The 15,721-nt window shown below is 56.5% G+C and overlaps 1 protein-coding gene across 2 annotated transcripts in view; it reads right to left on the reverse strand.

Moving 5' to 3' along the window:
• Positions 1–1,076: 1,076 nt before the first annotated feature.
• The window catches only part of CACNA1S (calcium voltage-gated channel subunit alpha1 S), a gene marked incomplete at its 5' end in the record, with an annotated part of 28,482 nt that continues 13,837 nt past the window's right edge, over positions 1,077–15,721 (reverse strand). The window contains 26 exons of one of the 2 annotated variants that reach the window (XM_079546542.1): positions 1,077–1,681; positions 1,851–1,955; positions 2,430–2,527; positions 2,968–3,032; positions 3,700–3,890; positions 4,292–4,420; positions 4,793–4,917; positions 5,038–5,139; positions 6,049–6,151; positions 6,654–6,750; positions 7,179–7,306; positions 7,708–7,867; positions 8,229–8,320; positions 8,593–8,658; positions 8,940–9,068; positions 9,473–9,529; positions 11,644–11,727; positions 11,974–12,084; positions 12,357–12,515; positions 12,707–12,908; positions 13,162–13,308; positions 13,533–13,585; positions 14,052–14,159; positions 14,401–14,488; positions 14,869–14,975; positions 15,533–15,592. In XM_079546542.1, the coding sequence (XP_079402668.1) occupies positions 1,421–1,681; positions 1,851–1,955; positions 2,430–2,527; positions 2,968–3,032; positions 3,700–3,890; positions 4,292–4,420; positions 4,793–4,917; positions 5,038–5,139; positions 6,049–6,151; positions 6,654–6,750; positions 7,179–7,306; positions 7,708–7,867; positions 8,229–8,320; positions 8,593–8,658; positions 8,940–9,068; positions 9,473–9,529; positions 11,644–11,727; positions 11,974–12,084; positions 12,357–12,515; positions 12,707–12,908; positions 13,162–13,308; positions 13,533–13,585; positions 14,052–14,159; positions 14,401–14,488; positions 14,869–14,975; positions 15,533–15,592 (3,027 nt within the window). In that variant the 3' untranslated portion in view covers positions 1,077–1,420. The remainder of the gene's footprint in view (positions 1,682–1,850; positions 1,956–2,429; positions 2,528–2,967; positions 3,033–3,699; positions 3,891–4,291; positions 4,421–4,792; positions 4,918–5,037; positions 5,140–6,048; positions 6,152–6,653; positions 6,751–7,178; positions 7,307–7,707; positions 7,868–8,228; positions 8,321–8,592; positions 8,659–8,939; positions 9,069–9,472; positions 9,530–11,643; positions 11,728–11,973; positions 12,085–12,356; positions 12,516–12,706; positions 12,909–13,161; positions 13,309–13,532; positions 13,586–14,051; positions 14,160–14,400; positions 14,489–14,868; positions 14,976–15,532; positions 15,593–15,721) is intronic. The other variant, XM_079546543.1, reaches the window with a different exon arrangement.

Raw genomic sequence — 15,721 nt, forward strand, 5'->3', positions numbered from 1 at the left:
CGCGCACGGACAGCCGTCGGTCCCTGCTGCCCTCTGCCGGGTCAGCGGCTCCGCTCCGGGGTGCGCCGGGCTGTGCAGAGTCGTGCGGGGCTGTAGCGGGGCTTTCTAGGGGTGTGTAGGGCGGTACGGAGCTGTGCGGGGCTGTACTGGGATGTCCGGTTTTCCCGGGCTGCACGAAGTCCCCAGCCTCAAAAAGGGACGCGCGGAGTTCTGCAGCTCACCCATAAACCACCCCTGTCCACCTTGTAGGAAAAGCAGCACATCCTCAGTATCCACCGAGCAGAGCAAAAGCCAGCAGCTCCGCAGCCTCACAGCACTCAAGGGGTGTCAGGGGATGTCCTGCCCAGGGGCAGCGCCGTGGGGTGCAGGGCTGTCCCTATGGGTTCTCTGCTGCCTGCGTCCCATCTGCAAGCACAGCTCTTGCTGCAGATGGAGCTCAGCAACAGCCATCTCCCTTTTATTCCATTAACAAAACGCCCTGCTGGAGGGCAGGCATGCCCCGTTGATTCAGTATCTCTCCTGGGACCTATCAGTTTGCTGCATTTTGATAGATATTAGGCAAGGAAAAACCCAGCAGTGTTCGGTTTGGATGGGCTGGAGGCCCTCTGAAGCAAGAACTCTGCCAAAAGCTGACCCAGGGGGACAGGGCTGCCCCAGCGCTTGGCAAACACGTTCCTTCTGGGGCACTGAAGTCTGTAAACCTGAGCCCTCAGGCAGACCCCTTCCTGCAGAGCAATGACCCCTCTGCCCCAAGTGGCAAAGTTCCCAGCCTCAGGCAGATCTGCTCCAAGCTCCTCCAGTGGTGCCCATCTCCTCCCACAGGTCAGGCTGGGCTGCAAGCAGGAGGAACGGGGTCTGGCAGGGCCATGACCCAGGGTGCAGCTGCTGAGATGCAGTGTGTAGCCATCCTTAAAGTGACTGACTGAGGCAGAAGCACGTGGGAGTGGGGAAAGATCTCAGGACCAGGACTGGGACTGCCACATGAATCACAGAATCATTAAGGTTGGAAAAGTGCATTAAGATCACCAAGTCCAACCGCTGGCCCATCCCCACCATGCCCACTAACCACATTTCTAATCACTGCCAGCTCTTCTTAAAGCTCCCTCCCTCAGCTGGTCTGAGTCTCTGCCAGCTCAGGCAGGCAGCAGCCTGCAGCCAGGAGAGCAGAGGAAGGAGGGGACAGGGGAACCCACGGAGTCACACAGCAGGGACACTTTAATGATCTGTGCAGCTCCTGCAAAGACCATTCTGGCACAGCATCACCCTGTCCTGTCACCAGCATCCTGCAGCCCCAGTCCAAAAAGCCTTCTGCGGCCAGACAGAGCCCAGCAGCCCCACAGGCAAAGATGGGGAGAGGTGCAGCACTGCTCTGTTATCCCCCCTAATGGGGTTGTACCCATGGGGCTGCATGGCACGCAGCTCACAGGTGAGCAGCAGAGCTGGTCTGATGGGATGTGACCACACTGAGCCCTGGGGCACTGACTTCTGATGCAGCCAAGGTTTCCCGGGGGGCAGAGCTGCTTTCTGTGTCCCACAGTGCTTCTCTTCCCTTTAGCAGCTCCACTGCTGCTTTCTCCACTTCATCCACCTCCAGCTGACTGCTGGCTGCCATCTCATCCCTGGTCACTGCAACGAAGGATGGGTCACGGGCCAGAGCTGCGAGGCCCCCGGAGATCAGAGCCTGCAACAGAGGAAAGGATCAACAGCCCCGTGTGGAAAAAGTCTGTAGCAGAAGGGCTCACACTCACTGCCTTCGCCCTGCTGCCCACCTCCCCAGCTAAGCTCTCCCCCTCAGTTTTCCACCATGGAATCTCACCACCCCCTTTTCCCTCTGCCAGTCTGCACATTACCTCTTGAATGAGGAAGGTGATGGCAGGGGTGGAAGACGTGTTTGTGTCAGTGCTTTCACGCCACCGGTGTTCTGAGCTGGATGCTGCTGCTGTCACTGTGCTGCCCTGGATGAAAGGAGCAAGGATCTGCAGCTCAAGTATGGTGATAATCATGGAACACCTCTGTGTTAATTTTTCAGCTGCAACCCAGGCTGCACAAGGATTCCCATCCTTCTGAATTTCCTGGGTCCAGTGCAACACCAGCAATAGGACCAGCAGGGAACCAACCCTTCCCCCCCTACCTGGGCACTGAGGCAAAAGCCAAGCACCCAGGTGACAGGGCACAGACAGCCAAGGGCAGCAGAGGAGTGTGGGATCAACTCTGAGACCCTATTTTTTCTGACCTGTCTCCAGAAGCATGAGGGATGCTGCTCTGAGCTTCCCCAGCATGGATCAGCACCGAGGTGGGGGCTCCTTCCCCGAGCTGATGAGGAAAGGAGGCTCCAGCAAAGCTGGGCCCATGCAGGGAGATGCTCCTTCCCAGGATGTTTAGCCTATGACCCCACTTTGCTTCCCTTGGACTCACGCTGTCCCCTTTACCTGCTGGGGATGGAGGCACTGCCCCGATGCTGGGTGATGCTCAGAGGCAGCTCCTCGTCTCCGCCGCAGCCTTTCCAAAGGGATGGGGAGGTCAGTCTCTAGGAGAGGGAAAGGTGGGAATTGAGATGGGCACACGAGCAAGGCCATCACAGCCCAGAGGGGATCAAGACCGAGGAGACTGCATCTAGGGGATGGGACGAATGGAAATCCCAGCTCCCGCCTCTGCCCCACATTTGCTCCTCAATCCGAGTCAGGAAGGAGGAACAGTCCATGATCCTCTACTCCTGGAAATGAACATGGCCTTGCGGCCTCGCTGCATGGGGCTCCTGGTCCTGCCTCAGCCCAAGGCACAGCTCCACGCTCCACCACCGTGCAGGTCTTGGAGCTCTCCAGACAGGTTCCACTGAGCTCAGGGGTCTCAGTTGGCCCTCCAAGCTGCTAGGGGCTGCACCTCCTCCTCCTGCATTCTGTCACCAGCCCCTTCCACCACCCCAGGCAGGCTGACATGCCCCAGAATTGGAATGATGCTGACACTCACCCCGTGCTGGAGGCTTGGGTGCTGCCAGCACTGCTCTCCTCAGCACCTCATCCTCGTACTCCAACCTGGCAGGGACAGGCAGAGGGGTCAGCGGAGCAGGGAGCACCACCCTGAACCCAGGATGCAGCCCTCCCCATCTTCTCCACTCTGGGATGGGTGAATAATGTGCAGACCCCAAGAATCAGGATAAGGATACTCTTACACCGGTAACCCTTCTACTCGCATTAGGCACTGGTGGCCCTTGGCACTCAGAGATTGGTGGGGAAGGGAAAAGGTCATCCCTGCATTTCCTGTGTCTACCTTGATCCTAATGGCCCTAAGATGAAGGAATGATGAGAAAGGTGTTCAGGGCGCACAGTGCACAGAGCCACATGTTTACCCTATACGTTAATAATTAGGGTCCTCTTATAGAGGAGGAAACTGAGGCAGGAAACAGGCCATGCAAGATGACCTGATGCTCAGGGAGAAGAAAGAAACACTGACATATTCCTGGTTCTCATGGCCCTCTCCGAGGACCACAGCTGCTGCTGCCTCAGCACGTTGCAATTAGGTAAGACAGCCCACATCCAGAGCGCGCTCCCCCTGCATATCCCACCCTGGGGACATCTCTGGCGATGCCTCCCATCCAACGGCCAAATTTCTCCACAAAGCTTCTGCGTCTGCAGGGTCATTTCTGCACTGGCACCCAGCCCAGCTCCCCCCCCAGCCCGCAGGGCGCTCACCAGCCCTTACCCCTGCAGCCAGTTGGCGTTGTTGACGTTGGTGTTGCCTTCCTGGGGGAAGTCGTCGAGGAAGACGGGGGAGTCGAGGTCTTCGCTGCCCACCTCTGTAAACTGCAGGGGCCTCTGGCTGGCCATGTGGGGCTGCAGGGGGCTGCTTGGCTCCAGGAAGCTGTCCACCTGGCCAAACAAACCGCCCGTCCTCTGCAAGCAACAGGAGGGCATCAGGAGACGCAGAGCTCTGGGGCCGTTCCCGTGGAGGAAATGTGTTTGGGTGCCCATGGAATGGCAGCCTCGTGCTTCTGGTGTTCTATGCTGCACTGCCCAGGTGGGGAAACTGAGAGGGGATGTAATAAATAACGCAGCAGCACCGGGGTGTGACAAACCCTCTGGGCTGCCAGCGCTTTTGGACACAGCAGAAATCCTTCACTGCGAGACCAGAGCCCAGACTGCCCAGGATGTCCTGATCCTCAGGGAAGAGCACTGTTATGTACTTCTTGCTTGTGGTCAGGCTCATCTCTGAGGACTGTTCTCTATCTGCTGTACCCATGCTGAGCCCCAGTGCATGGCAGTGGGTAGGACTGCTCCCACCTGGCTGTGCTCACCCTGTAGATCCCCTCCTCCATGGCAGCTTCCACCATTGCCCTCTCCAGCTCTTCCTCAGCAGTCAGGTCCCCAGAGATGGCTCGATGAATTTCAGGAGCGGCTTCTTCTTCAATGCTCCTCAGCCCAGCCTGATGGACAGGAAAGCATGGCCAGATGTGGGCTGGCACTACAACCCCTCTCACTTTGGGTTTTAGAGAAGGAAATGTGTTGGAGTTTGGTCTCCAGGCCACGGTGAACCATGCTGCCCTGCCAGCTGCCCCTCCCAGGGACCCTGAGGCTGGTTGGTTCTGTGCTTGCTGACCAACTCAGCACTGATTCACTTGGGGCCACCTCATCGCCAGAACCTAAGGGACAGAGGTCCCCATGTCCATTTCAGCCCTGTCTCTCCCAGTCACCAAGGGCTTTCTAGAGTTGGGAGAGCCCCCTTCCCCTGTCTGCAGGATGCCCCATCATGCCTCCTGTCCTCACATAGCATCACCTCCACCAACCACGCTACCAACCTGGATCTCTACAGGGTTCTTCTTGGGACGGTACCCATAGTACTCCTCCTGGCGCTTCATGAACTTCCTGAAATGCTCTTGGATGAGGAAAGTAGCATAGAATTTGCCCACTGTCACCTCATCATCTGGAGGGGAGGAAACCAACCTGATGACTTCGCCCACCATGCTGCCCTGAATTGCTGCAGAGCTGAGCCCCCCGGGCAGGGGGAGGTCGGCCCTTGGGGAAATACCAGTGGGTGACGTACCTCCAATAGGTGGGATGACCTGGTCCAAAAGCTTCATACTGGTTCGCTTCCAGATTTTTTTGATAATGGTTCTGAGCTCCTCATTGGCCTGTTCAAAATTACCTGTGGGAAAAGGGAGGACAAAGATGTTCATTCTCAGGGGAACATGGACATGAACAAAGACAAAGTGTGGAAACCTGGCCAGACTCCTGCAGGGTGTGACAGCTCCTCGTCAGTCTCCCCACCCAGCAGATTGTAGGAATTAGGCTTTGATTTTAGCAAAAAGTCTGTGCTCATCCATGCTCTCAGATCTCCTGTGATCCTCCCAGTGCTCCCTGCATCGTGCTGGATGCTGTGTTCTCCACCCCAGCTGAAGGGAAGGCTCCGTGCCCTGCTACTGGGAGATGCTGGCCTCAGCTGGCCCCACAGCCCAGCTCCACCTCCTGCTGTGCTGGCTTCTCATATGCTGCTGCCTAACCCACAGGCATGGAAACAAGTTGGTGTGGTTTCTTACCAAAGCAGAGCTTTGCAAACCATGCTGCTGGCAAGGAAGAAAGCAACTCCTCCCCAGCACAGCTAAATTCAAAGAGGAGCCATCCTTTTCCACTCCAGTCTGAGGTCTATGCACACCTGGGGAGATGCAGAACTGGAACAACCAGTGCTATGGCAGGTGCAGGGGATCAGACTACACTCAGCATGTGGGAAGGAGTCTAGCAGCTGAGCGCTGAGGCAGGAATTGGAACTGGGTCAGAAGTGCTCCCGAGCTGCACAGTGAAGTTACACAGTTGGGGTGGCATTGGTTTGCTCATCATGGTTGCAACACAACCTCCAGGCTTGGCCTCATCCCCCTGCATGTGCCCACGGTCTCTGGACCTACACTGATACAAAGCTGAGGGTTGGAACAGAGGGTCTTGCTCCGCCAGCAAGGCGCCCTGAGGTCCTCAGACAGGGCAGGAAAGGGTGCACAACGTGCACTCTGCAGCACAAGGAGACGGTTCCCCATGCTGGGGAAGCAGACATCAGCCTTCATACCTTCTGTCTTGATCTTGAGGGCTGTCCTCACCAGCGCAAAGAGTGTTGCATTGAAGGTGACAGTGCCATCGCTGTTCAGGGGCATGTTCATGCACACCAGGCGCTGCAAAACAACCAGCAGCTGTGAGCTGGGTGGCAGAGCAGGCTGTAAGCTCCCCACAGATGTACAAGCTGCCCTCCCTGTGAGCCTCTCACAGCCCCTGGCTTTGTGCAGAGATACGCCAGGAGCGGTGCGCCCAAGACTGGAGGCTTCAACTTCCCCGGTGGAGATGAGGATGCACAGATGGGGAGCACCCCAGCACAGCTTGGAAAACTCTCTGCAATGAGGGCTGTGGGGGAGCAGCACCTCAGTGCCATTCCCTGGGGATGGAGATGAGCTCAGACAGGTCCTGAATCCCAGAACCCTGAAATGCATCAATTCCACCCAGGTTGCAGTATTGCTCATTTCCCTGACAGATCCTCTCCAGTAAATACCAGAAGTTGGAGTATGAGCATGAATGAAGACAGTGGAAAGCCAGCTGAACTCTCCTCCTCATCCTCCCAGGGGAGGATGCAGCCTGGGAAGGTGCTCTCTGCCCACACCCTCCCATCTCCTTGACTCCTACCTTACAAGCTACACGGTGAGGGCAGAACTTCCCAAAGCCCAGGGGAGGTTGGATACGTCTCAGCAGGGTCACCACGTCCAAGTGCTTGATCCTGCCCCTGGGGAGGAGACAAGCTGTGTCAGCAGGGCTGTGGCATGCAAACAGGGACAGGGTTTTGAGCAAGGGCTGTGTGGAATCATCTTCATGGCCTGCCCCGTACTCCTGTGGTGGGTAAATCCCTTCTCTGTGCTCCTTTTGGGGGAAATGACTGCTCCCCAAGGCAACAGATGGTAGATAAAGGTGAGCAGTGCATGGAAAGAGTCAGCAGCAGCATCTGGACTGGATGAGGCTAGGACTGGGGGTCTGGTGTCCCCAAACCTCCTGATGGCTTATGTCAGTCTGGGACAAGCTGGCAAGTCCACACACACTTCTACTGTGGAATGTAATGCCAGGCAGCACTACAGCTCACTCTGCCCTGGACTGCAGCAAAGGGCAGCCCCAGGTCCTGGCACTGCTCTCCACCTGCCATGCCACATGGTCACTCACTTGGCTTCGGGGTCGTACTCAGCCCAGATCCGTTTGAACTCGTCCAGGTGGTGGGGGCCCAGGATGGACCAGTCACGTGTGAGGTAGTCAAAGTTGTCCATGATGACGGCCACAAAGAGATTAATGATCTGAGGGCAAAGGAGAGGGCTGAAGGTTGCTGTCCTGGGTCAGAAGGGGCTCACAGATGTTTCTGATGACCGCACACGGAACTGAACCTCCCATCTGAGAGCATTATGTGAAAGGCTGCAGCATTTTGGGGCAGCTCTCCCCCTCCACCCGCATGACACAACATGGACATCAGCGCTCGTCTGGACGGCAGCACATGGAGCTGTGTGATGGGACTCAGGGGATTTGGGGCCTCAATGGAGCGCGGCACCAGGTGCAACACGGCCAGGGAGATGGGCTGGGGGATTTGTGCCTCTGGGAGGAAGGCGCAGTGGTCAGCCCCAGGAGATGCTCAGCAGCCAGGAGCTGCCCCGAACCAGGAGCGGTGTGTGAAAGGGAGTTCGGACTGCAGCAGCTGCCATACCAGGAAGGCACAGAGCATGTAGAAGCTGATGAAATAGAAGTAGGCAAAGCCCGTGCCACAGGTGTACTCCTCGCCCTCCGCGTAGTCGGACTCAGGGTCGCACCGCTTCCCGTAGCTGCAGTCCAGCAGGATCTCCTGCCAGGCCTCCCCCGTGGCACACCTGGGGAGAAGGGTTGCTGCTGGGAGCTGTTGTTGCGTGCTCCGCTGGGAAGTGTTTGGAGTCAAGGGAAGCCCTGGTCTGCTTTTTTGTTTCCCCTTTTCTGAAAAATTCACTGATTAAAATCTAGCCTTGGAAGGAAACATTCAGAACAGAAACCCCACAGGGCTCCTGGTCTGCAGCTCAGCCACACCAGGCAAAGCAAGAGCCACTCCTAAAATGCTTCCATTCCTACAAGACATTTTTCTTGAGGAAAGCAAATTAAATCAGCTGCAGAAACGCTGGTGTCCCTTACTCCAAACCAGAGGACTGGTTTCCACACTGACCTGCAGCCCAGCTCCCCTCTGCAGCTGCCAGCACTGACCTGAAGAGCAGCAGCACAGCTTGTGGGAAGGTTTGGAAGTTGTTGTTTCGGTTGATCTGGGTTCCATCCACCATGGCAATCTTCCCAAACATCTGTAAATCACACCTTCAGGTCTCCAGCATCCTTCCTCAGGCACTCTCTACCTTCCAAAGCCTCTGTCTTTAAGTTCCCTTTCTGCTTGTTCTTTGGGTGCTGAGGCTTTTGGGGTTGGGGGCATCCTTGTAGACCAGGGGAAAATGGTCCCAACATATGCAGTCCCTGGGAGTGGCTGGCAGAGAAGCCAGTCCCTCTCCATCCCATCTCCCAGATGCTACCAGGCTGAGGTCTGTCTCTGTTCAAGAGGAATTCCCTATGCCTCTCTCACCTGCATCCCAATCACAGCATAGATGAAGAACAGCATCACGATCAGCAGGGCAACATAGGGCAGAGCCTGTGACAAAAGGACCACAGCGTGTGAGAGACATCAGCGTAGGACCAAAGTGACCCGGGGACAGCAGACTGGCTCTGGAGCTGCTCAGGGGTCAGCACTTTGGCCTGCACATGAAGAAAAGACAGCTTTCTGCCCCCCTCAGCCCCCAGACACCCTCCCACCAGCCTCACTCTCCAGTTCTCATGCACGGATGCCCAGCTCCCTGCAGCCTGAGGGGAGGAGTTCTCTGCCAGCCCAGGGTGGATGCTTGTCTATGGAGGGGAGTGCTGTTCCTCACAGACCTGGAAGGATTTGATGAAGGTCCACAGCAGGGTCCTGACACCTTCTCCCCGGCTCAGCAGCTTCACCAGCCGCATCACCCGGAACAGCCGGAAGAAAGTGATGGAGACACGGGAGTTGTCATCCGGGTCCTGCAGGCAGAAGAGGACAGCAGACAAGAGAGGAACAGATCTGGGGGGGGTAGGGGTCCCCAGTCCTCCAGAGATGGGGCACTCGCAGCTTCTCTGGACAGCTTCTTCCAGTGCCCAGCACCCTGGCACCCCCAAGAAGATTCCCTGGGGGCAACTGGGGGCACAGGGATGCACCAGCCTCCAGTGCTGCACGTGGGACCCCGACAGGCAAGCTCTACCCATTTTTGAAGCCTGGCACTTGGGCTTCCAGAGGGGAGATCTGCACACCAGGGGAAAGCAGCAGGGCTTGGTGTGTCTTCATGACATGCAGGACACGTGCACGTGCTGGCCACAGGAAGGCTGGCAAGGGTAAGGGCAGCAAAGGGGGAAGGGAGCCACTGCAAGCACATGCAGCTGATATTTACAATGTTATCACAGCCTCCGCCAAGGCAGTACAATCCACCACTGGATGCAAGAACAGTCTGTCAAGAGAACAAGAGAGTCAGAAGGGAGGCAGAAATGAGAGAGGAATGATTGCAGAAGGTGGTGGTGCAGACACAGAAGAAAGAGTAAGACAGAAACTGGGGACAGGAGGAGGAGAATGAGTGAGGAGCACAGGGGAAGGATGGGCAGGAAGCCAACACTGGGGCTCGTCAGACAAGGCACTGTGTCTTTTGTGGGGCTGAGGCAGCAGACAGATGGCCGTAGGAACACAGTGACCACAAGGGACTTATCACCTCCATGCCCCATTGCACCTCACCCATGCGCCTGGAACAGAGACACGCAGGCCAGGAAATCTGTGCAAAAGCTCAAGACAGGGGGATTTAGCTGCCTGCCAGCAGTTACCTCCAGACCAGGCACATGATGCGGCAGGTGGGATCTGGAGGCCAGCTGACAGGTTGAAGCTAACCTACAGCTCCCTGCCCTGCAGGCTGTGCTGCTCCTGCTCTGCCTCTTTGAAAACCCAGCACACAGCACTGGTTTGCTGGGGAGCCAGCTCCAACGTGCACAGATACTGCCAGCCCCATGTTCTGCACGGGGCGGCACTGCCAGAGGGTCTCCCATCTCCACTTCCCCCTTCCCGAGAGCAGAGGGTTCCCCATCCCCGGCGGTGATGAAGGCCAGGCCAGGTGGTGGGGCTCTGGACAACCTGATCTAGTGCCTGATTTAGCGGCTGGCAACACTGCCCACAGCAGGGCGGTTGCAACTGGATGATCTTTGAAGTCCCTTCCATCCCAAGCCTTCCTTTGACTCTATGAATATCCCATGGGGTCTGTGGGAACCTGGTGATGGAACAACAGTGAGAACCTGGGCTATGGGAGGAGTCGAGGTCTCCTGATAGCACATTCTCATCCCAGACAGACAGAGACATGAAGGAGTGGAAAAGAAGCAGAATGGAAAGAGAGGAAGAAAGGACAGACTTTGCAAACCAGAGCCTTGGGGCACTCAGGAGTGGCTCAGCACTGAGAGGTGGGCGCAGACTTCTTTTGTGAGGGTCACACTTTCAACAAAGCACCAGCCACCAACAACCCTGCAGCAGCAAGGCGAGCAGTGGTGGGTGCAGTGATTGCACACAGCTCCTGGGCACTCACCGGGAGCACAGCGAGGCTGAGAAGCCCAGAGGCTCCAAGAATGGCCATGCAGGGTGGAACATCTGAGGCTCTGTGAGCCCTGGAGCGTCCTCGAGGGAGGAAGGTGGTTTGCCAACAAAGAGCCTCTAAGCACTCTCTGCCCAGCACTGAGAGCAGCCGGAGGTCACTCAGCACACCGTGGCTGTGGCACCTGATCCTACAGCTGCTCCCAGTTACTGTGGGATGCATCAAAGGCAGTGCATGACCCCCCTCCTTCCACATGGGGCGTGGAAGTCCCGGTGCTGTGACAGGCAGTGGCACGCTGGCTCACCAACGCTGCTCTGAAAGTGCTCCCAGTAAAGCATTCAGCAATTAGCCACTGCCTGCCTCACCCCTTCACTCAGTGTGTGTGGTGTAGAGTTCTGCAGTAGTGCATAGTGCACACATGTGCACGTATACGCAGACAGCGTATTGATTGCTGCATACAAGGACATTGATTGCTGCATACAAGGACACACACAAAGCAAATGCACTGAAATTTGACATGTCTGATCCGCCCACAGTGCGGGCCAGCAGTGTGCTGTGAGCACAGGGAACTGAGGGGAGCACCTTTTCTTCCCACGTGCACTGAGGATCTGAGGATGGACACATGGGAGATTCCCTGTCCAGAGGGGCACATGTGGAAGACAAGCAGGGCAAGTGGGGCTGGGGTAGCCGCGCACTGTGCTGCTCATGGCCCAGCTGGGACCAGGTATGCTGCTTGCCATGGGATCCCAGTGTCTACAGGCTCTTGGGAAGGGAGGGCACAGAGTGACATGTTGGTAGGCTGGGTACAGACCCCTGTGTCCATGAAATAGCCATGCCACAGGCTGATCCTGGCTTGTCCCTCCTCAGAGCATGGCAGAGGGAGAAGAGAGGATGGCTGTGCCCCACAGAGCTGAGGCATCACCAGCTCACCCTGGGGCAGGTGCTGCAGGCACTGATGCTCCTTGGGACACCCTCTGCCCGACCAGTGTGACACTTACATCAATCTCGCTGAGGATGACATCGATGATGCTGCCAATCACTATGAGGAAGTCGAAGACATTCCAGGGGTCCCCAAAGTAGCCCTGCCAGGAAAGAGCAAACCTGTGCTGGAACCCACAGAAATGAGAGTCTAACAAGAGGGGCTCAGCAAACCCCACACCTTAGCTGCCAGGCTGTGGTGCTGCCCCAAGCACAGGGCTGGCAGAGCCCAGCCAGAGGCAGCAAGGAACACCAGGAAAGTGAGCAGCCCAAATAGCGTCACCCAGGATGAGGAAGACCACCTCACTGCAAAATGCAATGCTCTGTGAAAGACTACGCCTTGCTCTCACCTTGGCTTTAAAGGCCATGAGCTTGAGCATCATCTCCAGGGTGAAGAGGACAGTAAAGGCCACATTGAGGATGTCTGAGACGTGGTTCATTTCTGCAGACTGGTTGTAATGCTGAGAAGGCAGGAGAATCCCATTAGCCCACAGCAGTCCCAGCCTCCCCTGTAAGCCCAGAGGCGTGGGCTGCATGAGGTCCATCCTCTTCCAGACCCATGGCTCAGGAGGGGTCAGCAAAAATGAAAATCCACTTCCTGCAGCTCCCCTCGTCCAGTCTGCCCCACTTTGTCCCTTGCCAGCAGCGTGGCCATGTAAAAAAGACCCCAGGAAGGGTTTCGGGGAGCCATGGACACCCCTCCACCTGCCGAGCCCTGCACTCCATCCCTTACCTGCATGCCCAGGCAGATGGTGTTCAGCATGATCAGGAAGAACATGAGGTACTCAAAGTAGGAGGAGGTGACCACGTACCAGATCTGGTATTGGTAGGGGTTCTTGGGGATGTACCGCCGCAGCGGGCGAGCCTTCAGAGCGTACTGCACACACTGGCGCTGGGGAGAGCAGGGCAGTGTGACCACATGGAGCTGCACGGGGCAGTGCCAGGGCACAGGCACAGAGCCGGCGTGAACTGAACCTGGGGAAGGGTCAGTTCATCCGGGGCAGCATTGCCAGCACTCAGAGCTGATGCAGTCAGTCAGAGCCGGGGCTGGTCCAGCTCACCCCATCCCAGCAGCTCCAGTACCTGGTTCTTGTCCAGCTCGCAGTTCTTGTACTCGCTCTCCCCCTGCTCCTGGAAGGTGACAATGACAAAGCCCACAAAGATGTTCATCATGAAGAAGGCAATGAGGATGATGTAGATGATGAAGAACATTGCGATCTCCACCCGGTAGTTGTATATAGGGCCTTTGTTCTCATCATTAGTGTCAATGGCCCTGTACAGCAGCCTACAGGAGGGAAAACAAGGCAATAGAGACCCCGGTTAAGGGGAGGAAGCCCATCTGTCTTCTTGAAGGACACAGAGAACGCTGGGGACATCCTAAATCCAACAGAGGTGGAACAGGAGATTATCCCATTGGCTCCACAGCCCCTACCAGGTTAGCCCTGCTCCTCCGCCCGGGCAGCTCTTCTTTCCCTGGTAAAGGCTCCCCAGCTCACAGCACAGACCCGGCCCTTTGGCCCTGCACACACCAGACTCACTCTGGCCAGCCCTCGAAGGTGGAGACAGTGAAAAGCGACATCATGGCTGAGAAGACATTGTTGAAGTGAAAGGCATTGTGGAACCAGACCCGCTCCTTCAGCTCGATCTGTGTTGGGTCCCCATCCACGTAGTTGATGAAATGCCCCCTGCAGCAAAAGAGATGCGGTACTCACCCAGCACAGCCCCTGCCCACCCACAGCTTCCCCCTGGGAGGGGACGTGACCTTGTGCTATTTTTGCCCCAGGATGAGGGGCAGCAGCACAGGACCTCCAGCTCCTTATTTTTATCTGCAAGATCCCCATGCAGGCACAAAAATGTCCCCATACTCTCTGCTGCTGCACCGCTGGGCTGCGCTGCGGGGAGCTCTTACCTGCACTCCTTCTCTGTTAGCTTGGAGGGATCTGTGCAGCTGTAAAACTTGCCCTGCATTTGACAGAGATCAGAAAAAGCTGTGATTTTGCTGTGAGCTTTGACTTTTGCACAGACCCATCCGTCCCTTCCCAGCCACCATGCTAGCTCTGGCCTCTGCCTCAGCCCAGCATGCTTATGTGCTGCCAGCACAACCCAGCCTGGCGCTCACAGGGCGCCCTGGGGCATGGCAGACCCTTTGGTCAATCCTAGGTCAATTCAGACAAACGCTGCCTAGTGATGCAGTGGCAACGTTTCTTCCAGAGCCCCAAGCTGAGGCATTACCAGCTCATTCTGCCTGGCAGCAAACTACTTGGAAAATAAAGAGGCAACCAAAGTAAATGAACTGGAAGTTAACACATGCTGATAGATCAGCTCAGTCTGCAGGGAGTCCTGGAAGCTATCCCCACATCAGTTAGGAATTCGGGCTCAGTTTTTAGAACAAAGCTGCCCATCTCCTGCCCATCTGGACATCTCTCACCTTGAAGAGCTGCACCCCGATGCAGGCAAACATGAACTGCAGCAACGTCGTGACGACCACAATGTTACCAATGGTTTTGATGGCCACGAACACGCACTGGACCACGTGCTGCAGAGGTTGAGGACAGAGGACACGTGAGTGCACTTGCGGCAAAGTCTCACCTTCTGCTCCTGGCCCACTGACAGCAGGGACAGACGTGTAAAGCAGGAATCTGCCAAGGGGCAGTGGATGGAGCAAGCTCCTTCCATAGGTGGGGTGTGGGAATTGTGTTCCCAGCCCTGTGAACCCTACAGGGCGCAAAGCCTGACACATAACCTCCCATGGGTTGAGGACCCCAGCTACCTCTTACCTTCAGACCCTTCGCTCTGTTAATGGCTCGCAGAGGCCTCAGCACCCTCAGCACCCGGAGGATCTTCACCACTGAGATGGTGCTGGACCTGAGGAGGAAGGCAGGGCTGAGACAGAGCAATTCCCTCCATGCTGGCACCCCAGCACAGCCCCACCAAGGCTCCAGCACTGAGGGATGGCAGAGATGTCACTACAGCCATCATTCCACATCAGGGTTAGGGACACCACCACTGGGACAAAGCGACTCCAGACTGAATTCCCACCCAGAACTTTTGCTTTGTTACTCCAGGAGTTTGCTTCCCAGCCTCCCACCCATGCCTGATGGCCACAAAGCTACAATTTTTGGGTGCTAACACGCCGCCCAGGGTTAGCAGCTCCTTTTCTACCCAACAGAACCAGCTGCACCACCCCAGCTGCCCCACCAGCCCAAGCAATCAGCGCCTGCTCCACAAAGCATGGGGGTGCTTACTCGAATCCCATGGAGACAAGGGACACAGCAACCACCAGCAAGTCGAGGATGTTGAATGAGTTCCTGCAGAAGGAGCCTTTGTGCAGGAAAGCACCGTATGCTGTCATCTGGAGAGCAGAAGCAGTTAGCAGAGCAGCAAGGCAGGGCTCGGGGCAGTGTCCCTCTGCAGCCCCAGGCAGACAGGGTGCAGGGAGCTTCTTGGAGCTCTGCGGGCTCTGTGCTGCTCACACCCTGGCTCTGAAGCCAGGCAGACAGCTGGCTGCAGCTGGAATCCTCTGCATAGCACTGGCTGGAAGCAAAATTCTTCCAGTCATTCAGCAAATTGGAGAAGAGTACATGTCTTACAGTGAGAGCAATATGCAGCAGCTGCTTGAATTACTGTTTAACTCACAGATTGTCATTGCTTACTCTTTCTGGTTTTTTTTTTCTTGACAAAAACGCTGTCGCTGTAGCCCATCTGTCCCAGCACCACAGCACAGCTGACACAGCTGCCTGACCTGACTGCACAAGGCCCCTGGGGCAGATCACACATTGCCAAGGCATCACGAGCTCTGAGAACTCCAGGCTCAGCTAACAGCTTCCCCTCTTGGGGACTGGCGCTTGTACCCATGGCCAGAGCACATCTAGACCCATGTGCTGGGACCACAGAAGCAGAGAGAGTTACCTTCAAGACAATTTCAACAGTGAAGACAGAAGTGAAACCGATGTCAAAGTATCCAAGAATCTGGGGGCACAAGCACCAGAATTAGATGAGATTTGGGTGACATGAGAAACGCAGCAATTTCAAAAGGCCTGCCGCTGTTTTTTGCCCTCCGCTCTGCGCATGGAGGAGCGCAGCCCTGCAGAGCCACAC

The sequence above is a fragment of the Tetrao urogallus genome (assembly GCF_951394365.1).
Source record: "Tetrao urogallus genome assembly, chromosome: 24".
Classification (NCBI taxonomy): domain Eukaryota; kingdom Metazoa; phylum Chordata; class Aves; order Galliformes; family Phasianidae; genus Tetrao; species Tetrao urogallus.